At 46.9% G+C, this 27,376-nt stretch overlaps 1 protein-coding gene across 4 annotated transcripts in view; it reads left to right on the top strand.

The window, feature by feature from the left end:
* The window catches only part of DAAM1 (dishevelled associated activator of morphogenesis 1), a 194,336-nt gene that overhangs the window by 127,411 nt on the left and 39,549 nt on the right, over nt 1–27,376 (top strand). For all 4 annotated transcript variants that reach the window (XM_075531931.1, XM_075531933.1, XM_075531932.1 and 1 more), the window contains 12 exons: nt 3,711–3,782; nt 11,552–11,646; nt 13,101–13,434; nt 13,968–14,078; nt 14,197–14,300; nt 15,774–15,840; nt 16,076–16,193; nt 16,608–16,746; nt 17,018–17,076; nt 19,836–20,023; nt 20,533–20,829; nt 21,177–21,284. In XM_075531931.1, the coding sequence (XP_075388046.1) occupies nt 3,711–3,782; nt 11,552–11,646; nt 13,101–13,434; nt 13,968–14,078; nt 14,197–14,300; nt 15,774–15,840; nt 16,076–16,193; nt 16,608–16,746; nt 17,018–17,076; nt 19,836–20,023; nt 20,533–20,829; nt 21,177–21,284 (1,692 nt within the window). The remainder of the gene's footprint in view (nt 1–3,710; nt 3,783–11,551; nt 11,647–13,100; nt 13,435–13,967; nt 14,079–14,196; nt 14,301–15,773; nt 15,841–16,075; nt 16,194–16,607; nt 16,747–17,017; nt 17,077–19,835; nt 20,024–20,532; nt 20,830–21,176; nt 21,285–27,376) is intronic.

The following is a 27,376-nucleotide window of genomic DNA, read 5'->3' as shown; positions in this document are numbered from 1 at the left end:
CGGACCTTTGGCTTAGCTGCCTGGCACTCAGCAATTGTGCCCCGTTAAGCACACACCCTGTGACTTATCTGATTAAAGCCTGGCTTAACTACTAACCATAAAGTTGTCATTGCCCTTTAAAGTCTCTTTCCCCTTCTCTACCTGTTCCCTTTACTAGCAGGTGTTTTTCTTGTCTGTATCTATTGACAGCGATGTTTATTTATCCCACAAAGGAAAAAGAAGTGTTGTATTAGCAAAATTAAAAAAAATAACGGGGCATTCCTTCAACTACCATGCAAGCAAAGCACCATGGAAAATTGACTGTCTGAACAGCATACATTAAATAATGCATGGAACCTCCAAAAGTTTATACCCAAAGCCTACTACAATCGATTCTGACCTCAAGTGACCCCACCCCAGCAAGGATCCCCAAGACTACTGTAAACCTGATCTTGAGATGGAGCTTTGAACTGCCAACCTTGTCGTTAGCAGCCCAGCATCTAACCCACAGTGCCATCAGGGCTTCTTCCTAAAAGGCTATCGAAAAATGGAATTAAAAGAGGATGGAATTTTCTACTATCCTTTTGAGGACTGATGTTTGACTTCGGGACATCAAGTTAGGATAGTAGATGTGTTTTCTACAACATCTTCCTTCAAGAGCTATATGGAATCTTAAGAAGGAGCCCTGGACGTGTAGTGAGTAAAGAGGAGGGTTATTATTCAAACCTAGTAACCACTCCACAAGAGAAATATGAGGCAGTCTGCTTCCCCTGGGATTTACAGCCTGGGAAACCCTATCGGGCAGTTCGGCTCTACTTCCTGGGCTTACTAGGAGTCTGGATGGCAGTGGATTTTAGACGCTTAAAACGTATGTAGAGATTTTAAAAACAAATATTGGAGATGAGAAAACTGAAATGCAGACATATTCAAAATTGCTCAAACAATTCCAGTTCAATAAAACCAAAACCTTCAGCAAATAGGTATATAAATTTAAAGCTATAGCATTTTCAAGAAAAAAATAGACTTTAATAGGAATGTTCCATTGTGTGTGTAGAATTAAAAAGTGTTTAATGTGAATGTTAGAATTTATATATCAACAGGATAGCTTTCTCTAGGTACCAACCATCTGTATTTAAATATATATATAAAGGAATAAAATGGAGCCAGTATTCTTGCTTGGAATAATTATCAGCGATGTTGTTTATAGCAAAAATAGCATGAGGCTTAGGGAAAATGAACTCATGTTTGGCCCTAGCCGTGTTTGAATTCTGTGATATGAGGTAGTTAAGAGTAAAAGCCAGTTTTGCACTAAATGTATATTGCTTAGGAAAGAGGGTGCCCAGGGCTCTCCCACTGCCTTGGACATTGTAGCAGTAATTACCGCTGGTGGCTCACCTAGCCTCCAGGCCCGTGACCTCCTTCATAAAATGGGTAGAGCACCCCGACCCCATGGGTGGTGGTGTTTGAGTCCACTCTAACCCACGCAGCCAACTCACGGGATAGAGTAAATGAAGGATGCGGTGCTCGGAGTAGGATGTGAAAGAGTCTGCTGCTTCCGTTACCACTGCGGTAATAGCATTGATAGAACCTTCTATATTTTCCATCTGTTTTCTAATTCCAAATAAATAGAATGAGATGGGTGCGCAAAGAGTAAGACATGTTATAGAAGGCTGTACGTGCTAGACTTCTGCCAGCAGTTTCTTTCCTGGACTTTTAGGGAGAGCCCCACCCGCACACCCACACACCAGCCCTTCCGCGTGTCTCAGCTTTCAGTGCTCTTTATGGGATCCCCAGAGGCCAATTGCATTCATTTCCGCTGGCCTCTGCCTTTGCAGAACTACAGACTCACAGCCGCCCGGAGGAGGGGAGAACTGCGTCAGGGATGTGTGTCCCACTTGGCTACCACCCACATCCCTGTAGAAGGCTGGGCGTGGCACAGGGAGCCCAGGGCTGCATTGCCAAGTGGAGAACTCTGAGGATCAACTCCCCACCAAGTGCAGTGAGAGTCGTTATTACATCTACACGCTGCTTTCACATACCGTCGCTCGTTTGATCTTCTTAGCACTGAAGCACGCACCACTCTCCCTTATTTTTACTCCAGGAACTAGGCTCAGCCTTACTCTGTTGACATTATCACGACTTTTCCAAAGTGCTAAGATGTTTCTTTACATATTGATCTTCAGCCTCTAAAATGATCTCTGTTCTGTAACCATGACAATTAAGCTTAGAGGAGGCACTCATGGGGCTACAGGCAGGGGCCCTGATTTTGTTTTAGCTTTGGAAATTTGCCCTTATTTAAGAACTAGAAATATCTGACACCCATATTTCTGTTTTATAGGTTCAAATACCATTGAACATCACGGTGGGTTTTGGCTTGGTTCAATGCAATGGTAACAGTGAGATTTTGCACCCCATTTTCAGAGGAGAGAACAGTTCAGCATTTACACTACTGTTCTAACTATTAACTTGCTAAACTATCATTAAAGGCTGTTCTAAAACTCATCACATTTCCTAAACTTGTTTAAAGCCAAGGAAGTGTAACCTAGTCTAACTTCAGAGCCACCACTTTGTCCCCAACATCTGGCTCGTTCGGTCTCCAGATGAAATTCCTGCCGTGGTCCAAGTTCAGATCAGTCACCCAGCTTATAGGGCACTCGCTCCTTTGTCGGCAGCAGGTACTCGGTGCCCTGTTTGTGACTACTGAAAAATAATAATCTTAAAGTCATGCCTCCATTATCCCATCCTAGTAGATCTACCTGGTGAGCCTTGCTTGAAGAGAGTATTGTTTTGGGGGGAGTTTGAGGTGAAATCTGAGACTGAAGTGAAAAGCCCAGTCTCAAACCACAGTGCTAGGGACTAGAATTCTGACACCAATAAGCAGAGTTCTTTGCTGTGTTTCCACCTCCTAAATGATGTGTTAAAACAAAAGAGTAGCAAGTACTTCCTTGTGAGGTAGCACCTTCTTCCTGGGAGTGGGGGTGGGGGTGATGGTGGTGGCATCTCCATTGCCTTCTAAGTGTGAAGCTAGAGAATAGCCACATTTTCCTTTCCGAGCGAGTCACCTCCAGTCTGTCTGGGTCTTCCCCATGGCTTGTAGCCACATAGGCTTGCAAGCGTGTGTATAAGTCCCCCGGGAGCAGAGGCTACAGCTGCCTCCTTGGATTTCGAGGTGTGGTTCAGGCCAACATAGCCTTCCATCCACCAGGCCAACACAGCCTTCCATCCACAGAAGCCTCGGGCGCTGAGTCTAGTTCCAGCTACCCCTGGTTTGGAAGATGTAAAACTGGCTGGTGCGGGTTAGGAATCAGTCCCCAAATTCCTTAGGTTCAGTTATTTTCCTCTTCAGCTCACTGTGTTTTATATCTAAACTCGCGAACGTTCACGGTATAAAAGCTGGGTGTAGGACTAATGTGTTGTCGTTTCACTACCTTTACAACATGGTGTGGCGAGTTCCCATTTAAACTGCCTTTGGCCCATGACCAGAAATTAGCTCCTTTGTCACACCTACCTTACCTCTTAAACATGCCCCAAGAACCTGGATCAGAAAGACCACTCTAGTCAAATGGACAGCCTGATGCCTTACAGCCAGCAGTTCACAACAAGTTTCTCTGATCACAGGGTCTTCTGGTGGTTTTTGTAGGCCATTGTTGAGATGCTCTGGAAGTCAGCTGTGTTTGCGCTCGTTGTATTTGTCTATCTCGTGGTATATAACTCATTTCTTTTCCTTTTAGGACCAAGAAGAAAACAAGGGAGCTACAAGTTGGCCTGAATTCTACATCGATCAGCTGAACTCCATGGCTGCTGTAGGTATACCTTATGTTCCTTGACACACAGTTTAAGATACTAGTCTAGTGCAGAACACACAGTTGCCCAATAAACTTGTTTTGCGTAAGAACAACCAAGTGGCATTGCCTTTCCAAACGTGATTTGCAGCTCCCAGCACAGGAGGAAGACAGAGGGCAGAAGTGGTCCTTGGCAAATGCTTTTTCCAGTATGTCTTAAATAAAATCAGCACACACTAAAATATAAGTGAGTTTAATGTTATAAAAGGAAATGTAATCTTAAATCTGGCCTGTGTTCAACTTTCAACTTGCAGTTGCTCTTGCCTGCCGATCATTTGGCGCTCTGGCCTGGCAGCACTATTCCAAAAGTTAATACCATGTCGATGTAGTGTAATTCAACTGTTCCAGCACCATCTCCCCCCGCATTCTCCTCTTGCCTGGGGACTTGCCAGTTCCTGGTTCTTGCTTTTGCTGGACACTACAGTGGTCCTACAGGCCTCTTCAGACTCACAAAATACGAGCAATGATGCCGGATGCAGGAGGGTCGCAGGCCAGTGGATTGGAGGTCTGGTAGATCCAGTGGCATAAGCATCTCAGTACTAGCAGGGGTCTCTACATGTCTTCTCCAGCTCCAGAGGTCTGGTTGTCTCAGGGTAGGTCAATGCGGCTTCTCCAGCTCCCAGGGCATAGCACCATGTGTCTTGTCAGTAGAACGTCTCTCAGGAGTGAGCAGCAGAGAGAGAGTCTCCTGACTCCAAGGAGGAAATCCAGGAGTTCTCATAGTTCTCAGGAATAGGCCAGGCCAACACAGAAGCCTCATTGGTTATATCTTGAGTGACAGGCCAGACTCCACCCCTTCACTTGTAATCCTTTCAAATTGACACCAGATTATGTAACTACCACAAGGGCAGCACAGGACCAGGCAGCATTTCATTCTGTCATACATGGGGCCCCTATCAGGCAGCATCGACTCGATGACACCTGACAGTAGCAATAAGGCGCTCTTTTATACATTCCATAACAAGGTGTTCATGGAGTGGCTGGTTTAATGAAAAGGACTGATCATTAAAAATAATGACTCTGAGGTGTCCTTTGGAAACATTGGCCATTCGGATTTGTTTTTGCATATGGTATTTCTATTCCTTTTTTAAAAAATCATTTTGGGGGGTCTCGTACAACTTATCACAATCCATACACACATCCACTGTGTCAAGCACATTTGTACATTTGTTGGCATCATCCTTTTCAAAACATTTGCTTTCTACTTCAGCTCTTGGTATCAACTTCTCCTTTTGTCCCCCCTCCCTTCCCACCTCCCTCCCTCATAAACCCCTGATAATTTATCAATTATTATATTTTCGTGTCTTACACTGATTGATGTCTCCCTTCACCCACTTTTCTGTTGTCCATCCCCATGGGAGGGGGCTATAGGTAGATCATTGTGATCAGTTCCTCCTCTCTGTCCCTACCTTCCCCTCACCGTCCTGGTATGGCTACTCTCATCATTGGTCCTGAGGGGTTTGTGTGTCCTGGATTCCCTGTGTTTCCAGTTCCTATCTGTACCAGAGTACATTCTCTGGTCTAGCCGGATTTGTAAGGTAGAACTGGGATCATGATAGTGGATGTTAGGAAGCATTAGAGAAGTAGAGGAAAGTTGTACGGTCATTGGTGCCACACTGCACCCTGACTGACTTGTCTCTTCCTTGTGATCCTTCTGTAAGGGGATTGGACAACAGGATTTTGGGTTCATTAATTGAGTAAAATACATTCTCAGTGTCTAAACTGTATGAATTCTGATAACATGGTCTATATTGAAAGCAACTTGATAACAGGCACCTATTGATCACAGCTAAAGGATGAGATAGAAAACAGATCACCAGCCGTTAAGCTGTAGTGGCTTTATGTGATATTATGGCTGATAAGAATTGGAGGCAGCCCACACTGGGGTACAGACTTTGCCTCAACAGGTAACACTCATGGTTTTAATGGTCACCTCTGAGCATAAAATAAATATCCAGGTGGATGACAGCATCCATCATGCCCTTCTCTCTCTTTATTCCCTGCCTTCCCCGAAGTCCTCGTGGAGGATGGTGTGCTTCTCACTTAAAAGCAAACACTTCAGATGGTCCAGGATTTTGCTGCTGCTGCAAAGCTAAAACCTGACTAGAGTATGTGAGCCATTCCTATTTTTGTGAAACTTCAGGGACCTTGAAGTTTAGTCACTTCCTCTTTTCTAGCATTTTCTCTGAAAATACACCTCCTGCTTTCCTACAATGAATAATAAACAGCCTGGTGAATGTGAACAGGGCTGTATAAATTCTCAAAGCAACGGCGTGTTTGCCCTGAGGGCTTCTCGGCTAAAAAGCAGATCAGTAAGGAACAGAGCGCACTCATCAAATCCTCCTGCAAGGCAGTCTGCACAAAGCCAAAGGCGAGAAAAGGGCGAGCTCGGCATGTGTAGGACGATGCTAACAGAAGATGAGATTTGGGTCGACCGTCAGGAATTCTCTGTGCATCACCTAACCACTCATCATTTTAAAGCTGGTTACACCGCCTGCACTGAAGGCTGTTTTCTGAATTCTTGCTGTTGGCTGTTAAGGGTTTAAAAAAGAAAAAGAAAAAATAACTGCCAGGCTGTCTGTCTTTCCTTCTAATTAAGTCAGCATTGTCTGATGTCTAACAAGAGAAGTTACTTCTTTGGTTAGTGAATTCCCTCCTATCAGTGGAGAACAAAGCACTGTGGATTTTTACATTTGAGGACAGTTAGATGCATTTGTCCATGAGGGACCTGCCCTTCTGGCCTTGTCTGGAGTGGCCCTGGCTTAGTGCCGTGCTGGGGCGTCTGTGACGTGCCGATACATGGCGCGCACGTCCTTTGCCATCGTCCAGCTTTCCCTGAGCAATACTTCGTTGGCTTCTTTCCTTGTCTGCAGCTCGGTCTTAATCCAAAGTCCTTCCCTAAGAGCATCTCCTGGCGACTGCCTTGTCAGTGACTTGAGTCTGCTTTACTTTTTAAACACCTAGCACGGTTTTCTAAAGCTCCAGATTGTGTCTGCATCGTCTAAAGGCATTAGCAGCCCATGAACTGACGTGGCCTCCAAACTCCGACAGCCCTTGAGGAGGCCTGACCAGACCGGAAGCACTGTGATGCCATTTCTGCCCTTCCAGCCGTATTTGCTGCCACTTCCCCTTCCTGCTGCTGCCTGCCTACTGCCATTGAGTCAGTGGCGACTCTTAAAGGCCCTCAGCACAGAGGCGAACTGCCCTTGGGGTTTCTGAGCTGATAACTTTCTTCATCTTTCTCCCATGGAGTGTCAAGTGGGTTCAAACTCCTGACCTCATGGTTAGCACCCAGTGCATCACCCACTAGCCCACACGGACTTCTCTGTGAGGTCACTGCCATCTAGCCAATTCTGCCTCATAGTGACCCTATAAGACAGGGTATAACTGCCTGTGAGTTTCAGAGCAGCTGGTGTTTCTGAGCTGCAGACCTTGCAGATCTCAGCCCAACACATGCCCACCATGCCACCAGGGCCCCTGTGCACCTCTTGGTGACCCTATGTGTATAGGGTTTCCAAGACACGAAATCTCTTAAGGGAGCAGGCAGCCTTCGCTTTCTCCCTTGGAATTCCTTGTGGGTTTGAACCACCAACCTTGTTAAAATCCCCATGCATAACCCACAGGGTCCCCAGGGCTTCTCCTCCTCCTCCTCCTATGGTTCTGGTTAATCCCTCTAGAGAAAACAATACTGTAAAGCAACACAATACTGCAAGACATTGGGCCCCAGGGCCTGGAAGAACAAGCATACAGTTCTTATGAATCCCAGGCCCTAGGAGAGTTGTTGAAGGGCCACCATCCGTTGTCCACAGGGTTGTCACCCATCATGTGACAGCCGAATAGCAGGCCCTTTCCAGGTGGGTTTTAACCCTTTCCAGCAGCCAGTGCTCTGCTGTTGTTGTTAGATGCCATCAAGTCACAGGGACCCTGTGTACCACTGAAGGCAGTAATGCCCGGCTCTGTGCCACCCGCACCATGGTTACCGCATAGACTCAGGTAGAAGCCAAAGTTTTTCAGCACGTTTTTAATGTTGTTTTTATGGTAAAATTAGGTGCCTCAGCTGCTATTCAGGTCGGCATCTAGTCGATTACATACGGTATTGCGTTTGAGCCCCATCTCAGCAAGGGTCTTCCTCTTTTTTTGATGCCCCTCTCCACTTTACCCACCAAGGTGGGTGTTGTGCCATTTATATAGATCAGGAATCTGAGCCGCAAAAGGAACCTCGCCCAAGGGTACAGTCTGTTGGTAGGTTTAAATTCTGGTTCCCCCACCTCCAATCATCCCCTTTCCGTATGCTATTACTAACACCGTTGTTAAAACCCGATGCCTTGTAAAAGGTGCCCGGTAACACCCCCCCTCCCCCAGGTCCACCAAGGTTCTGAGGTTTGGGCAACCATGTGTTTTCCTTACAGCCTCAGGAGTGCGGTAAACGATCCTGGTTGGGAACCGCAGCAAGCCATTTGTGGAACAAGTTCAGTTACTTTATGTAAGCCTCATAACAAGAACACTTTGTTCTTTAAGGGGCCCCGAGTGATCTGTGGGCTTTTAGAGAGTGAAAAAATGGTCTAATAAAAGAGTGCCATCTAGCAGGCTTGAGAAGGACCTGGGCTTGCTTTGGATGTGACGGGAACGTCCGTGTACTTTGTGCTCCCGCTTATTTCTCCCTCCACAAGGCCATGTTTAAAGCAGGCACTTGGTTCCAGAGTCCAACCTGGGCCGATCCATGTGCCTGCTCTGGGCATGGCCCCATGTGCCCTCGTGTTCTCCTACATCTTTGACCGGATGGCCCCTGGCCGAGTGCGCTCTGTTGTTTGCCCACTGCTTGTGTAAGTGCAAAGTCCATTTCCATCAAATTCCATCTCAACTCACAGTGGCTGTATGTGGGTCCTGGGCTTCACGCTGCCCCAGAAGGTTTTCTGATGTTTCCACAGCAGATCTCCAGGCCTGTCTTCTAGGGGGAACTTTGAGTGGTCTGGAACCTCCAGGCTCTTAGTGAGTGGCCCCTTGTACTTCCCAGAGACTCCTTCATCAGGGCCGAGAGCACCAAAAGCCAGGGTGGTGGCAGTTAGTCGGGGCCATTGCGGGAGTCCCTCCAGCCCCAGGCAACTCCTTGTGCCACGGCACCCCTGCTCAGCCCTGCACCATTCTCACTCACTGCGTTTCAGCCGACTGTTGAAGCTGCTGCGTCCATCAGTCTGTCTCACTGCGGGGCTTCACCCTTTTCTCTGACCCTCTGTGCCAAGGTGCACACTAGGTATCTTGCATGGTGAGTCATAAGAAATGCAAGCATGGCCCCTTATTGCTAAGCAGTGCAAGCTAAGCCTTTCTGCTAAAACTGAAGCTTGAAAACTTGAGAGTTCATGTACATTATTTTGAAGTCATCTTAGGATGTCAGGTTGACCCATCTAGCCTTGATTTTCTTTTCTTTTTTTTCTTAATATATAAAAAAAAATTCAATCTTAGATCCAGATCTAATTGTGAATCACATACCCGAAAAAAAGGTTATAGTCGCTTCTGTTTTCCGAGAAAGATAATGTTCCATTCTAATATTAGGAAAGGAAATTGTAATATAATTTTCTTTGACATTTCATAAATCTCTCAACTCTGCTAGGGAGAGGCTTAATGTAGACTGCCTTTATTCGGGCAGTCCATCCTCGTCAAGATTGTGTAGAGAATAAATGTAGGTGTCCTTATAGCTGTTAGTGACCCACCATTAGAAACACATGCCGTTCTAAGGATTTGGTTACAAATTGAAAACCACTGGATTGATTCCGACCCTTAGTGACCTGACACGAGCGGCCTTCGACAAGTTGGTGAGGGAAACACATTAAAAGATCATAGAGTTTTTCCATCAGCTTCTCGTAGCCGTCTCTCAAGACAATAGACCTCCCCCATCGGGGTTCCGAGGGTATAACCTTTCCAGAAGCAGACAGCCACGCCTTTCTCCAGTGGCGAGAACAGCTGCTGTGTTGAAACCACCAGCCCTTCAGTGATCAGTTGAGTGCTTATATCTCTGTGCCACTAGGGTGTCCTTAAATTTTGGCTAGGTTTGTGTAATTAAGCCTAGGAACAAGTGATGATATTCATCAAAGATTTGGTTGTGAATTGCAGCTTCAGAGTGATTATTTGAGATTCTAAACTAGTTCAGCGATGCCACTGGAGATTAGATCTACTCTGCTGGGTTTCCCAGTGGATGGGTCTCACGCAGCCCTGGTGGAATTGACTGGCTATTTCTGCACACAGCTTCTTCCACCACCATCCTCGGGTGACAGCTGTCCAGACCCATCACCAGCAACAAGACAGCGTTAGCAGAGACAATAACACGTTGAACAAAGAGCCCACTGATTTTCATGTCAGTTGTCATAGATGATACTGATGGGTTGGTTTGCTTTGGGTTCTACCCTCCTCCTCGCAGTAAAGTCACATTCCGAGCTTAGTTGTAATACTGATACTGTTGATTAAAGATAATAAGAAAGAACCTAAAAAGAATCTTTTAAAGTAGATTCGTCCCAACCTGTTTCCCAGCCAAATCTTTTATCTGATTCCTTCACAGGTAATAAGATTGAAAGTCGAGAAGCATGTGATGAGAGTACGCTGAAAGGGAGGATCTAGTAGCTCTTGTGTGGAGGCTCCTGAGAGCATAGACAGAGGAGAGTTTTAATGTAGAGATTATCATGGCAGGAAGGGGAGTAGAACACATCTCTTAGCCTTGCTGAGGAGCCCCAGTGGTGCTGTTGGGCTGCTATCCACAAGGTCGGCAGATCAAGCCAACCAACCTCTCCGTGGGAAAGATGGGGCTGCCTGCTTCAGTAAGATGGGTCATTTTGGAAACTCCATAGAGGTGCCACTGTGAGTTGAAATTGACTCAAGCAGTGGGTGTGGTCGATCTAAACCTTACTGGTCTTTATGCTTTTATTAAATACCTTGTGCTCTTAGATTAATCTATCACATTAGATTTGCTTACGAGGAGCCTGGCTCTTCAAAGGGAAGCTTGTAAGACCTACAGCATCCACTTGGCCTGGAAATGTGTCCAAAATGCAGTCTCTCAGTCTGCACACCAGACACGCCGCGTCAGAACCTGCCCTGTAACAGGGTGCTCCTGCCATTCTGTCCGCATGCACACTCGAGAGGCACTGCTCTGGCAGATCCTTGGGTGAGATGATGCCCACAGACTCACATACATGTATGTTCAGGTGCATGCGCGCACACACCTCCTGACTTCCACCTCATTTCTAGATTTCACCTTCACATCAGGTCCAGTTTAATGATTCCCCTTAAAAAAATAATTCCATGTAACAAACCTCTTGGTCCAGGTCACACTTTGAGCTAAAGGGTGGGGAGAGAGGGACAAGGTGCCGCCTGCTCCTCTGTCTTATATTGCTATCCACTGCCACCAACAGGATGGTGTTTTCAACTCCCGCGCTAATCGCTGAACCACTGCCCCTGAGTGCAGGTGTAGCCCACTTAGACAGACATGTGGGTAGCGTCTCTGCTCATGCAGACTTCTAAGGGTTTCCTTAAAGCTTTGCTTTAAAATTGACAATGGGTTTGTGGGCTTCGTGGCGTCTGCTACTCTACATTTTGACTTACAGTCTTAGTCACAGATGTCTTAATTGCTTATTTGAATCAAAGGTATCATATATATATATATATATTGTAGGTTTGTTGTAATTTTACCAAAACAAACAAAAAATCTGGAATTTGTGAAAGTAACTTGGGTTTTCTCTCCATAGAGAAAATCTCTTCTGGCTCTAGAGAAGGAGGAGGAAGAAGAGAGAAGTAAAACCATAGAGAGTCTGAAGACGGCACTCAGGACAAAACCCATGAGGTACTTCTTTTCCCGGACAGCTCGGACTGAGAGTCTCCCTTCTCTCCCTCTCCTCCATGCTCCCCTTTCCCTTTGCACACTTCTCCTCCCCTTTCCCTTTCCCTTTGTGCACTTCTCACCCCCTTTCCCTTTGCACACTTCTCCTCCCTCTCCCCCTTTCCCTTTGCACACTTTATCTCTTGGGGGTGGGAAGTGTACCTCCCACAGCCAGATCGTCTAGGAAGTCTATAACTTAAAACATGCAAATGAGCCATGAGTGAGATAGTTTAACCATTGAACATTCAATAAATTTAATGTCATGAAAGAAGAGATGTAGATACTGGTTGGTAAGATGACTGTAATTCAAAAGACAGTAATGTGTTGGTGAAGATGTTAGAAATCAAAGCCCTCCTTCATTGGTGGTCAAGATGTAAAATGCTGCAGCCACTTTGGAACACCAACTGGGCTGTTTCTTACATTGTTAAACATAGAGTTATCCTATGATGCAGGAATTTTATGCATAGATTCCCAAGAGAAATGACCATGTGTACACACATATTTGTACACAAGTTGTTAGCCCCAAAGTGAAAAATACCCGAGAGCTGACAGACAGATAAACCAAATGTGATGGATCCGTACACCCAGCTGGGGAAAGGAATGAAGGACTCATGCGTGCTACAACACGGATGAGCTGCCTAAGACGCCAGTCAGGAAAGATCACCTACTGTCTGATTCAGTTATGCAAAATGCCCAGAGCAGGCCAGTCCAGAGACCAAAAATGAATCCGTGTTGCCAAGGGGAAGGAGGCAGAGGGTGGAAGTCGTTAATTGGTGATGACAATGTTCTCAAGTGAGAAAGTGTGGCCATCATGGGTGCAAACATCAGTGGCTGAACTGAAAACCATTGGATAGTACACTTTAAGGGAGTGCCGCGCGCGCGCGCGTGTGTGTATGTGTGAATCAGAGCCCAGATTTTTATTTTTAAAAGGAGCAGACTTTGTGGCAACAATGAATCAGCTATGACAGTGTACCTCCCACACCTTCCTTTTCTACTAATGCCTCAAGATTCCTGGTGGTTTCTTGGGCTGCTTAAAGGTACAGTACATTAGCACAGGTGCTATACAGGAAGCCAACTAGCTTAACCAGTGTGGCTGTTTCTGGGCCAAGTGACTGGGTAAAGTGATAGAAAATAAAGATGCCTTTCCTTGATGTGATGATAAAATATAGACTAGCAAAATCTTGCTGGCCCATCAAAAGTACAGTGTTACTACATGACCCCATCAGTTCTTGGTACCAGATGAGATGTATTGCTGTCAAATGGCGCTTTTTCTCCTGGCCATGTATGAATATTGTATGCCAAGAATGAGCCAGAGAACTGAGAAAACTTCACAACAAAAACCTTTTGATTCTTCAGGGACTGACCCCCAATTTTTCCATTCAAAACTCCAGAAGGACTTCAATCTGATGTCTCAACAGGTTTGTAACAAGATTCATCGACTTGGATGGCCTGTCGTGCATTCTCAACTTCCTGAAGACCATGGACTACGAGACCTCGGAGTCCCGGATACATACCTCTCTAATCGGCTGCATAAAGGCCCTCATGAACAACTCCCAAGGCCGGGCTCATGTGCTGGCTCATTCTGAGAGTATTAACGTGATTGCTCAGAGCCTGAGCACAGAGAACATTAAAACGAAGGTGGCTGTGCTGGAAATCTTGGGCGCCGTGTGCCTGGTTCCCGGGGGCCACAAGAAGGTTCTGCAGGCCATGCTACACTACCAGAAGTATGCCAGCGAAAGGACCCGCTTCCAGGTGGGTGTGCCCTCGGATTTCTCCACTCGAACGGCCTTACCAGTGCCTTTTCTGACCCCGAGAAGCCTGAGATGCCCCTGCTGTGATCCCGCACACTATGACTTTCAGCATTTCCTTCCTCTTCAGTTCTGGCCCAAAGAGTAGAATGTACATTTTCTACAGCTGATTGGTCTGGGCCTTTGTCTTGCTTCCTATTTTAGAGCCCACATCCTTCCACTCCATTAAGTGAGTATTTTTTCTTAAACAAAAAAATTCTAGGTTGGCCTAGTTGATGTAGGGTCAATTTAAACAGGGAGGGTGTCACTGTGTTGTTACTTAACTATACGAATCAAGTAGAGTTAATGAAGCACAGCCTTCCATCCTTTGTACATATGTATATATGATAGCTACATTTAGGGCTAATCATTAGGAAAAACTAAATGGCTTTCTCTGGATCAATGTAATTCTGGCTAAACACGGGTCTAAAAATGAATTTATAAGGACAGAAAAATTAATGAGTATCAAGTTAGTAATGGTTCTGCTATGCTTGTTAGACGTTAATGAATGACCTGGATAAAAGCACTGGGCGCTATCGAGACGAAGTGAGCCTCAAGACCGCCATCATGTCTTTCATCAATGCCGTGCTAAGCCAAGGCGCCGGAGTGGTAAGCACCTCTGTACTGCCATTAAAAATAAAATCCATTGGTGCATAATAATTTTCCAAAGTGGCGCTTAATAACCTAAAAATCACAAATGTATATTTTGCCTTCCTTTTGTTTTCAGGAAAGTTTGGACTTTAGACTTCATCTTCGTTATGAATTTCTGATGTTAGGAATTCAACCTATAATAGATAAATTAAGGGAACATGAAAACTCTACATTAGACAGGTAAGTCAGACCAAGAAAGCTCGTGTGTTTGTTTGTTTTTTTTTGCTCGTGTTTTTTTGTGTTGGGTAGTGCATCACGTCACCAAATGCCAGCCCATGACCTTCTTGTGTCCTGTTAACTTAGGAGCTTGCACCAAAATGTTAGTTCAGTGTTTTCGTAGCCTTGATAAAAGAAGTAGGACATTGTGTAGAGAACTTGCCATGGCTTTTAGCATGAAGTCTAATCCACATCCTACGCCTGGCTCTTACTTGCTATGTATCCTGGCCAAGTGACTCGATTTTTCTGAGCCTTAAAAGATAGTAATAGGGATGAGGCAGATTATGATTGCTGTGAAATTGGCTGTAAATCCTGTAGAATTACTTGGCGTGCATATTTTCATCCTTCTGTTGATTTGCTCTTGTTTATAATAACTTTACTATTTTCTAAAGTGTCCCACTACCTCCCAGACCTCTCCATCTACCACTCCCCGCTCTCAGTCGCATACTGGGGCGTGCTCTTGTCCTTGGCATTCAGTGAACATGCCAAACATACCCTTGCCTTTGCCTTTGCATGCGTTATTTCCTCCGCACCAAAAGATCCCACAGACGTATCCAAATGGCTCTTTCCCTTATTCCCAGCAAAGAGGCCTTTTCCAAACATTGTGTGCACGCCACTCACCTCACTTCCCAGCATCCTCTACTCCATTTGCTCTGTTGTCTTTGTCTTCGTAGAACTTACCTCGTCCCTTGTGTGTAGAACACATAGGAGAGGCTCAATCAATATTTGAATGAATAAACAAATGGCATAAATTTTTTTATGATCTTTTAATTCAGTGGCTAGTCAGTCATATGGCATATGGGCTTGTTTGTTTTTGTTTTGTTTTTTTCCATAAAGGGAGCCATGAATAGAATCGAGACCTCACTGTGTTTCCACTCGAGAGTCATTTATCAATTGAGTAGATGTCAAGCATATGCTGAGGAATCCTGGTGGCACAGGGGGGTCAGTGTGGAGCTACCAACTATACGCTCAAAGTCACCAGATGCGCCTTGGGAGACAGAGGAGGCTGTCTGCTCTGGTAGAGATTTTCAGTCTTGGAAACCCTATGGAGCAATTCCACTCTGTGCTAGATAGAGTCACTATGAATCGGAATTGACCTGATTGCAGTAATAGATCGTATGTGCTAGGCACGGGAGGTTTTCAAATGTTCTTTCGTGATCTCCTTTCCTTGATGGCCTTTTCCCTCCAAAAGCACAGTTAAGTGAAGACAATAAAATCTTGTTGTACTTCTTTTAGAGATATCACTGAGAATCAAGGGAAAGTTTTAGCATGAGGGGGCTTCAAAAAGGCCATGGAGAACTTCCATCATCTTTTAGTTCCACCCCCCCCCACACACACACATGTTTTGAAGCCCCCTTGTATAAATGTCCAGATTCCTATCTGCCTGTCTTTGTAGCATGTTCTAGCTTTAATAACTTTTCTTTAACGATCTTTTAGGCACTTAGACTTTTTTGAAATGCTCCGAAATGAAGACGAACTAGAGTTTGCCAAAAGATTTGAACTGGTACGTACGCTTACAGGTATTCTGACTCGACTCCTCGGCTCCCAGAGAGGTTACCATCCCCTTGAAATGTGTGGTACAGAGTTGTCATGGACCAGTGTTACCCCAAGAGCCGAATCAAAGCTCTGTTCTGCTACCTAAGTGTCAGGATTAGTTTCTGTTTGCCTTGGATTTGCTCACCCTGCGGGGATGGAGAAACTTGTTACGTTTGACCTAGATTTCCTTTCATATGAGCTAGGTTCACATCGACACAAAGAGTGCGACTCAGATGTTTGAGCTGACCCGGAAGCGGCTGACGCACAGTGAAGCCTACCCTCACTTCCTGTCCATCCTACACCACTGCCTGCAAATGCCTTGTGAGTGCGCTGGCGGGTTGCATGTGTGTGCTTGGAAGTTTGGGCAACATCCACAGAGCCCTGTTTTCTGAACAGTGCTGAGTAGACTGGGTGCAGAGTAGGGATCCCAAGCCGGAGTTCTGTGAGAGCGCCTCGCATGTCAGCACACGGCTTGTTATGAAAATCTCAACATATCGATTTACTTCAATATCCAAAAGAAATACTTGCCTTGCAACACATTTCGCAAGGGGTAGAGAGGGCTCCTCCACCCAGTAAATTAAATGATGAGCGGGTTGTCAGAACTCAGGAGGCCCGGGTGCCGGCACGGCACGGCGCTCTCTGGTTCTGTGCCTCTGGAGGGCGAGCACTCTAGCCAGTGATGAGTCCTTGTTTTGAGTGTCTTCATCCTTTCCCACCATCACTTTCTTTTTTCAGATAAGAGAAGTGGAAACACTGTTCAGTACTGGCTGCTACTCGACAGAATTATACAGCAAATAGTTATCCAGAACGACAAAGGGCAAGACCCCGACTCCACACCGCTGGAAAACTTTAACATTAAGAATGTTGTACGGATGTAAGTTTCTCCGTCCTTGGCTGCCTGTGAGATGTAAGGCTTTCAGTCTGCCCTATTTAAAAAGGGCAGTTGGGGAAACTGACTCGTTCTAGAGTTCCAACCTGAGCTGTGCCCAACACCCCTAAGTCACCCCCGGACTGAAACTACCATCAGGCTGGCTCAGGATCTTCCCCGCAGCACAGTTCGGTTCTGTGGAGAACCAGGGGAGCTCTGCACTTGACCGTGGGCCCTTTGGATCTTTGTAGTAACTGCTCTTTTAACTGTCGTACAGGTTGGTTAATGAAAACGAAGTCAAGCAGTGGAAAGATCAAGCAGAGAAAATGAGAAAAGGTAAACGAGGAGGCCCCGAGCAGACTGGGGCCCTGCCCCTTGGGAGGTCCCGCATGTCCTGCTTTCTGCATGCTTCAGAAATTTGCATTAATGATTCTTCTTGACTTTAGTGCATCCAACAGCGTTTCTCTTCTTTGTTTTTCTAAAGATGTCTTCAGGACATTCTGTGCTGCCTTTTCTGACAGCAAGCTATTCTGGTTGTCATGCCGATGTCCAGAAACTTACCCTTTTGTCATAACCACGCACAGTCTTTTGAAAAGCATGTTATTCCATATTCATTCATTTAAATCCTCTTAACTACGAATCACGCCAAGCCTCTCCCTGAGCCATCACTGCTCTGTAAACCACACTGGGTGTTAGTAAGCTCCATCTGGGGCCCTGGGGACTAGGCAGCTTCGTGATCCTCCACAAGAGAAGCTCCGGAAGTGTCCTTTCAACAGCCTGACTCTCCACCTGCCCTTCATTTGGCACCAGTTATAAACAGAGAAATTGAGAGGAAACATCACTGACCTTTGCAGATATTTGTGTTATGAAACATTAGCTGGTCAGCGATTGGAGAGTGATCACACTTATCTCTGATGGTCTTGCTCAGCATCAGATGGCAGATGGGGCCCATGTGCCCTTTGCTGCCCCAGCCACTCACAGCAATGGACACAACGTTCCCTCTCCCTTCCAAACACCAGCAAGTTAAGCTGGGCCCTTTATGAAAATGGACCTACTTGACCTCAGCCCAGTGCTCTGACCATGCTGGTTAACTGACTTCCTTTTCCTTGTCCAAGTTATGCAGACACAGCCAGTGAAATCCACCAGTTCTCACCCATGTTCGGTGGGCTGCAAAGAGGTGCCAAGGGGGGGCTGAAGCACTTCCTTTTCTCTCCCCCCAGTTGTCCTTTTCCACTGAGCAGAAACGCAGAGCCACCACCGGCAGCAGACAAGTGTCAAGTGGGAGGCCCTGTTAGATTGTGGGTGCCTCCTGGGAACTCAGATTGCTACCACATCAGGGACGTCTTCCCAGGCTTTCGCACAAACCAATTCCAGGCAAAGCACCGGCTCAAAATTAGGCAAAGAGTTGTTACACCAAAGAGGAACTTGCTGATGAGCGGATCTCTTGGCAGTATGTTTCCAGGCAGAGCGTGAGCACTCGGCCATGCAGGCTGAGTCTTAATTCTTAGAACATAAGCACTGGGGTCCGTGCATCCGTCCAGTGAATAGTTATTGAGCAAGAACTCAGAAAGTGCATGGTAAACGGATGTTACTTGTGGGACCAATTCTTTAGGCCGGAAGTCACCATACTTGGCAGTGCAACAGAATCTTCCAAGCAGCATTTGCATCCACAGACTCAGAAGTTCTGCCGTGCCCTGTGGAGTGGGGTGTAGGGAATGGGACCTGGGGGTCCCCCAAACACCTGAACTCCTCCGGTGATTCTGAGGCACAGCCAGATTTACCAAAGGCTAATGCTGGCCACAGAAGGCAAGGTCTTTGTTTTCAAAAGGGTCAAAGCGAAATGAAATGGGAAATAGTGAAGTGGTTTCTAGATGTCCCTCTGAAGAAGTCTGAGTAAACAAAAGTGGGTTGGTAGCTATCTCAGTCAAGAGCCAGGTTGGAAATAAGATCCAAGGTGTTTAGCGGTTTGAACCCCTCTCGACACCCTCTGATTTTGAGGGGGAACAGAAAGAGACAGAGAAGGAAAGGGCTTAAATGTGGGATCAAGTTCAGTAATGGAGACCAGTTTGTATAGCTCTGCCCCAGCGGACTATGTCTCTAGTGGGTTTATTGATATAAAAAGAATAGGAATTGGGGCCAAGTATTTGAAGTAAAAATCTGCAGCTTAAACTTCACTCGTTCTGTTTTCCAAAGCTCGGCATTTCCTGTCCCTGTCCCGACTGGAATCGGCAAGCACATATTTACTGGCAGTGTGAATATGCGCTCTGTTGAATCGGAACTCCGTTCCCTGAGGGCAGTGGCCAGGGATGCCGGTCAAATGACAGTGAGGGTTCATTTTTTACCCCGTTGACCTCGATCCTCAGTACCCCCTGCACAACCCCAAACCCCAAATCAGCTACTGAACACCGCAATAGCAGCCTCTCCTCACAAGCTTTACAGTTGTTTGCTGGAGACATAAAATGCTTCAAGTCCATACAGTGACCCTGGGGAGTGGGGCCGGGATGGGGGAGATGACTGGGGACAAACACTGGGTCTGGCAGCAGCTCTTCCTAGCAGCGAGGGATCCTGCTCCGCAGACCTTCTGTGAGTCCCACTGGAGCCAGCAAACGCAGCAAGGAAGAGCTGGACTTCTCTCGCCCCTCGTTTTCAATGTGTGAAACAAGGTCCTCTCAATAGGCCTTTTCTCCTAGTGTCGTGAAAGGGGCCACCATGTCTATGGCGGGACTGTGAATGAAATTACACACGGGCACCATGCTCCTGGGCAGGCAGTTGCCCAAGCCAGTCCTCATTTTCTGTCTGTTTTTCTGTTTTAAACTGTGGCTCTCTTCAACTCTTTCCAAAATGCAATTAGTAAACGATTTGCCCGAAACTTCCGCACCGCCCCCCTACCCCCAGTTCCTAGCCCCCCAAAGCATGATCATCTTTTAGCCAGAAAGTCGAACCCCTTCCTGGAGAAAGGGGATGGCATTCACCTCGTGTGGAGCCACCACGCCCTCTCCCCCAGCCGTCCCAGTCCAATTTCCTTCGTCTGAGAATGTGCTTCGGCATTGAGGGTTCTCATGTCCAATTGCCCCCCGTCTCCCCTCCGCGTGCAGAGCACAATGAGCTGCAGCAGAAGCTGGAGAAGAAGGAGCGGGAGTGTGATGCCAAGACCCAGGAGAAGGAGGAGATGATGCAGACCCTGAACAAGATGAAAGAGAAGCTTGAAAAGGAGACCACGGAGCACAAGCAGGTCAAGCAGCAGGTGGCCGACCTCACGGCCCAGCTCCAGGAGCTCAGCAGGGTGAGCACCAGGGCCCACCCAAGACGGCCTGCCCATGCCAGCAGCCGCCCACACCTGGCTGCCCTGAAGCCCTCATTCTCCGTGAGAGAGCTGCTCATGGGGTGGGGGAGCAGGATCTGAAACGTGTCGTGTGGTCGATCACCAGGGTTACGGGACTCGTGACTGTAGGTTAGGCAGCCGAGAGGATTTGCTGTGAGCGTTTGACACACAGATCTTCTGACGGGAGCAGTAGAAATCACGTGAGCATCTTACAACAGGGCCTGGGTTCGTCCACACCAAACTGCTAGAAAAGGCAGTGAGAGAGCCGTGGCTGCTTTGAACATAAATGCTGGACCCCCCCAATTCAAAGGGCGTCATGTCATAGCATCCATGAAGACCCCCCAAGGTCCACTTACCTGAAGCATTTCCCAGAAACTCGTGTTTTCAGAAGTGAATTTCTCAGTAACCCACATTTGAGGCCAAGTGACAGCCTCTCAGAATCTCCTCCTGTTCTGTTTCTGTCTCTGCAGAGGGCCGTCTGTGCTTCCACCCCAGGTGGACCCTCGCCTGGAGCCCCAGGGGGACCCTTTCCTTCATCCGTGCCGGGGGCTGCCCTTCCTCCTCCACCCCCTCCACCTCTACCAGGCGGAATGCTTCCTCCTCTACCACCGCCCCCTCCAGGGGGCCCGCCGCCTCCCCCAGGGCCCCCTCCTCTAGGGGGGATCCTCCCTCCTCCTGGGGCACCTCTGGGTCTGGCCCTGAAGAAGAAGAATGTTCCTCAGCCCGCAAATGCCCTGAAATCCTTCAACTGGGCTAAGCTGCCAGAGGTGAGTCGCATATTCAGCTTCTCCCCTAGTAGAACACACACACACAGACACACACACACACACGCACACACACACACACGCACACAGGCAGCTCATGGTGTTCCTTGCCGTAGAGAACAGTCCTTGTCATCGGATGACTCTGTCTTCCCATCCGTGTCAGGGGCCTCACCGCTCAGATCCCTACATGACACGGCTTCTGGGACAGTGACTCATGGTTTACCCAAACCAGCTCACTTCGAGCATTTGGAAGAACAGATCATTTGGGACGGGCAGCAACAATTTTATTTTCATTTTTGGGAACCATATATCTTCTTTGTTGGTACAACTATAAAACTTGATGTTTGCAGAACAAATTGGAAGGAACAGTATGGACTGAAATCGATGACACGAAAGTCTATAAAATTCTAGATCTGGAAGACCTGGAAAGAACATTCTCCGCCTACCAAAGACAGCAGGTAACAGCCGTTCCCTCCAGACACTGCCATCCCCATGGTCTCTGGGCCATCTGTCATTGCTCGGATACGATTAGACATCTCAGTGCTCGACTGTTTGCCTGTCTTCCTAAAACACAGGATGGGTGTGTGTCTGCGTGCCCATCACTGCATGTCCCAAGTTGAAGGGATTTCCCAGTTGCCCCCCCAGGGGGCGGTGTGCTAGAATGACTGGCGGCCGGGGTGGGGGTGGGGGTGTTGCTGCAATAGCAAATACCTACACTTTATCCTGGGCTAAGGGATTGTAATTGCCAAGGGGTGCTGAGAAGGTTTGGGGGTTTTCCTCCTGAAAAGGAGGCCGTAGGCCAAATAAGTCTGGGAAATAAGTATGGTATTTAAGGGCTTCATACCCTGGTGTGTGTGGACAGCTGAAAAGGGAGCTGTCTAGATGGAAGAACAGGCCCTGATCCTGAATTACACCTAGTTACTTCCTTATTGAATCCTCACAGCTATGAGTTCTGTGTGGCCGCTGCAACAAATTATCCAGCACAGCAGAGCAGTAGACAGAACGCCTCGAAAAGTTAGAGGAGGTCAGGTCCCCGCACACGGCTATTTTTAAATAATAATAATTTTTCAGGGATTTTTTTCAGCAGGTGGGCAGGGTTTAGAAGCAGATAAGACCCTTTGGATGCATGGGGCTTGCTACGTGAATATAATTTGGCATCTGGAAAGGATGTGGAGGGCAATGCTCACTCCCAGTCGTGAACATGAGGTAGATTCAGAAGTAGGGCTTCGAGGAAAGGTGGAGTGACGGGGAGAGGAGAGGCTCGAGCCAGGTTCCTGAAAAGCAAGTGGAGATTTCATAAAGGGAGACGAGCACAGGATGGAGCGCATGCCCGCTGAGGCCAAGGCCAGTGTGTGTGGTATGCCACACTCCTCAGAAGGGCATCTGGGTAGACAGCTAGGGACAGAGAAAAGGTGGAACTGGGATCAAAGCAGGCTCTGGTAAACCCGAGACCTGGAGAAGGAGCTGTGGAACCCAGGAGTGAGAGAGGAAAGGTTCTTGATGCCTCAGAAGGAGAGTGGTGGGCAAAGAGCTGAGTGTGTCCAACAGGAGCTCACAGATGCCGGCCGTGTGCACTGGGGATTTCCCCGGGCTCAGCTCCCGGTGAATCGCGTCCAGGGTGGAGCATCCTCAGATGGGGAGCAGATTTCCTATGTTCCTTAGGCCTGACTTGTCTCCCAAGGGAGAGCATCGTAGAAGAGTAGTGCGAAGCACCAAGGCAGAAGATGGGCCCAAGGCTGGGGAGCAGCAAAAGCCAAGGGTGGTATGGTTTAGTGTATTATATAGTGGTTTTTCTTTACCTGGAGTGGGGAGGGAGGGAGGGAATCCTGATGTTCTTTTCATCCAAGAGAGGCCGCCAAGTTTCCCTGCGGTGCCTACAGTGCTGTTTTCACAAAAACAAAGCTACCAGTGGAAAACCTGCCACGGGGCATAGACACCAGCAGGTGCTGGGGTACCTGGGAACCACAAAGGCAAAGTAGTGCAGCGCTGCACAGACAGGAGAGAAGCCGTTTTCCAGTGGGAAGCAAGGTACCTGCTTTCAGGGGGAGAAAGGGTACTTCTCGCCTTCAGGAAGCAGGTGCTCAGCACCAGACCGCTCCTCATCGGCCACAGGATACCTCCTCCCTCCCTACTGTCCCAGGGCAGGAAAGTCTTAGGCCATGCTGACAAATTCCCTGGTGGGTGTAAAGAACCTTCTGTCCGAGTTGTATAACCTGTTGGTTCCCCACTTCTGTTTCAGTCACAAACACCGGTCCTTGCTGGTTGCCCGAGATGGAGGTCTGGGAAGTTAGCGAGCGAATGAGCGAGAAGGGAACGCAGCAGCTGTTCCTAGCGTTCAAGTCTGAGCATGTGGGCTGTGCTTATTATGCAGGCAGGTGGATGAAAGGCCCAAGTTTACAAGACTCGTCATTAGCTGGCTTTCAGCAGAAGGTGCGGAAAGATGCTGCCAAAAATGCTCTGGGACAAATATGTGGACAGTCCTCTAGCGCTCTGGCAGGAAGGGTTGCACAGAGCCTAGCAATTGGGTAATTGTCTCCTAGCAACCAGTCAGTGTTTCAGTAATCAGTAGTCATCCCAGTCAGGATAGACGAGAACCTTTCCACTTGTACTTAACACGAAGCAGACTTGGAAGTAAAAATCAGTTGTGACCGTATTTTCAATAATACTTCTTGAGGAGAAATTTCAACACAGCTTTTCAGCGTGAGTAATTCAAGTAGGCCTCCCCTCTTGGAGCAAAAATTTTGAGATAAAAAAAATTTTTTGATCATTAAATACATTTCCCAATTGAGTTCTTTGAGCCATGTTATTGAATTTGCTCGATCTTGCAGGGTTAAGCATAGAAAAAGGCAAGCATGCTAGTAAGACACGGGGGACATAGGTAGCTGCCGTCAACTGTCCCCACGCCTTCTGGTTAATTGCAGCATCAAAGACGTATGCATTTTGATTTCAGATTTGGCAAAACATTGTGTAATTATCACACTTGAACTGCCCCCCGTTTCCATTCCCAAATGAATATTGGGAACCTATTCTTTTCCTCCCCCGACGATGTGCTGCCTCGTTCTACTGTCCAGTTATGAAACCTGGTCAGACTGTGTCCTTCAGCCAAGGGTTTTGCCAGCTAAGTTTCCCAGAGAGGCACACATCAGGAACACTACCAAGAATAAAAATTTTTTAAATTCCCAGCAACTATTAGATTAGTATCATTTTTGTGAACTCTAAGGAGTGGTGCTTAGGGAACATGCACACAAACAAGCTATCTGGTTGATTTGAGAAACAGTATAGTACTGAGGTGAAAACGGGCTTTTATTCCTATACTGTTTGCTTTGTACTCAAGATTCCCTATGAAGAATTTAAAAGGTTGTGAATGTACTAAAATGTCACCCACACTCCCAAAGTCACGTCTAACCTAATAGCAGAGAGGAGAAAAATCTGCAAATAGCCAAAATGCAGGATTAAAATTTGATAATCAGTATAAGTAGTCAGCACGTTCCTGATGCTGAATAAGATGGGGGGCGGGGCTCCAAAAAGCTTATGGAAAATAGGATTGAAAGGTAATGGAATCGTTCCACACGCTTTTTGATGTCCCCTCATAAACCCCTCTCAAGCCTCACATCTAGCCCCCGCAGAGCCTCTTGTACTTATTTGTTTTTTAATCCTTATTTAACACCAGAAAACGCCAGAAACATGGCTTAGCTGGTTCCCCACAGGTTCCACGCAGCCCACGTCTCAGTTCCCTTTTATTCTGACTGGTGCCTGGTTTGAGTCGTTATGAATGCGAAGCTTTGTAGAGGATTTTCTTTAACTCCGGTTTTAAGAACAAGACCACTTTCTCCTTTCCAGACTTTTTCTGTCTGTCTTTCTCCGGGATGGATAGCAAAGGTGTGCGGAGCGCCTTGTGTAAGCTTGTGTGCCCGTGAAGTGGAATTTAATAGTGTGTGGTCATTCCCCTGCTCACATTCCACAAGTTCATTTGAAAGTCAATTCCTTGAATCTCAGAGCCCCTTTCCCATTTAAACTACACTGTATGTTCTTCCCACCCACACAAGACTCGCTCAAAGATGCAGGCAGCACATTGTAGCACTAGCTCTGGTACACTTGGATAATAGTTACCTCCTTTTATGGGGAATCTTCATCCCGAGGTGTTATCAATTAATTTCTCCTGATCCAAGCAATAATGCGTAGGGTGTTACGAAGAATGAGTGCGGGCAGGGTGCTTTAGGTCCGAGAGTCCATATCACTTTAGCAACAAATTAGCAGCTCACTATCTCCACCCACGTCTCCTCTTTGTCTAAGGATAGCCCTTCCACAAGGGCTCCGTGAGCACATAAGGTAGCATTGCCGCCCCACTGACTACCACTGACTACCACGTCACCATCTGCAAATATTGGGGACCATTCGTTGGCCTCATTCATTGGCATCCTCTGATATTAAATAATCAGTGAGTGTTGTCTCTCTTTAAAAAAAAGTGATTTAGTCCATCCAATTTTCAGATTGAAAAAGTGGTTATGACTTAAGATTTTTGTTGCAGTGACTATGTCCACGAGGCTTGGCGCTGAAAGGCGCAGAGGGGATCTCCGCTGTGCTTACAAAGAAAGCCCTTCACAAAGTTCACAGATAGATAGAATGAAAGAATAAAGGCGTTTTCTCAGAAACTTTTAAAAGCCACCTCACAGAATTCTTTTTTAATCCCTTAAAGCTAGAGGTTAGGGCTTCTAAAACTGGGCACCATGGCCAGAATGAGTCGAGGACAGGGTTGTATATTAATTATGAGTCTAGACATCATCTGCAGTGGGACCTCAGGCTTAAGCTGCACCAACCTCCGAAGAATTGAGTCGTTTGAACAAGGAGTTGCCCGGATCCTCGAAGCGCTCAGTCCTTGTTCTGTTGTAGGACCCTGTCTTCAGGTTCCTGAAAACTCAATCCCCAACTCTCCGCCTGTGTTCCAAGCCCTGATGCCCACAGGAGCCCTGGTCCGATGCCAGGCATCATCTGGAAAAGGCAGAGAGCTTGTGGGGTGGAGCCAAATAGAAGTGATTCTTGTATATTCGGCCCCAAGTCAATTAGTAGTAGCGTTCTTTCCCTCTTGGTTTTTGAGTAACTTCATATTTCAAAAAGAAGGTGAACTCTTTGGACATGGTCCTGGATGCAGCATCATTTTGTACATCCCTTCTACTCAAACTCAGAGGCTTTGTAATTCTGCTCCCAGTGTGTCGATCAAAGGACACCAGAAGGAAACAGCACACAGCCACGCCGACTCATGAAGTTCTCAGCCCACCTCTGGACAGAGAGGATACATTTCTGAGCTGTTGACAGGCACAATTGAAAGAGCCCTGGTGGCACAGTGGTTTAAGCACTGGACTGCTAGCTGAAAGGTTGGCAGTTTGAAGGGACCAGCAGTTCCGCAAGAGAAGAGACCGCATACTGTGGTCTGGCAAAGCTGCCCTATGGGAAGGTTCCATTGTATCCCACGGGGCGACTCTGAATGTGCATTAACTCGAAGGCACACAACAACAGAAACAACGATGCCAGGCTTCTGGCTGCTGCTGGTTACAAATGAGGGTATCATGCCCTGCTAGTCTCAATGCTTCACAAAACAACAAAAGGGGAAGACAGGGACTTGATCATGAACTGGAAGAGGTCATTGTGTTGTTTGATAGCTTTCAGGTATTGAGCTCATGGGTGTGTGTCAGGTATGATACAACATGGTTTTTGTGCATGATGTTTATTTTTAAAACGATTTCATTGGCATATACGTCACATCATACAGTTTTAACTCTTCAATCATACTAAGAAGCATTTTCTTCTCGTACTAGTTGTTAGCTTACCTTTCCCCACCACCACCTGTCCTCCCCTGCCATGCCCCTATATAGTTGCTGGATGTGTACATCTATTTATCCTGGGTTCCATAGACGGAAAACCATGCAAAGCAAACACACAAACAAAACCAATAGCAGTGAGCAGACAAAACATCAGGAAACCTCAAAGAGAAAGCAGAAAATAATTCACTGCAACATCTTTAAAATGAGTCAAAAGGGGATCCAATGGTAGGGTGTTTGAGCCTAACTACATCTGCCGTCATTGACTTGCTAATGCTCTCTGTAGGATAGCAAGCCTCTTCCTATCTCTCACCTATGATCGGAGGGGATGCACTGCAGACTTGAGTTTGGGAGGACCTTTCTGATGGATTTGTGGCTTCTATTTTCATCCATAGGCTTCTGCAAACCAGAGGTTCACCATTTAAGCTCTGATACTATTCCCTCCTTTGGATTGGAGTGTTATTATTTACAATCCTCGGGTCCCACAAACTCATGTGCTTCTGCATGGCCATATTTAGTTCTCACAAGAATCAGTTGCTATCCTCATTTTACAGAGAGACCAAGCCCAAGGCCGTACATCCAGGTAATGACAGTTGCCTGATTCCACAACCCACCACACTAGAGGTTAGAAGTCTTAACTTCCTAACTGTGGGAACTGAAATGATAGGAGTTACCAAAGAATTTTGTACAAGTTTCTTCTCTGAAGACCAGTGAGAGCAGGATTTAAATTCAGC

The sequence above is a fragment of the Tenrec ecaudatus genome, chromosome 14, assembly GCF_050624435.1.
Source record: "Tenrec ecaudatus isolate mTenEca1 chromosome 14, mTenEca1.hap1, whole genome shotgun sequence".
Classification (NCBI taxonomy): Eukaryota; Metazoa; Chordata; class Mammalia; order Afrosoricida; family Tenrecidae; genus Tenrec; species Tenrec ecaudatus.
The sequence above is the reverse complement of the archived record's forward strand: the minus strand, read 5'-3'. Positions and strand labels throughout refer to the sequence as shown.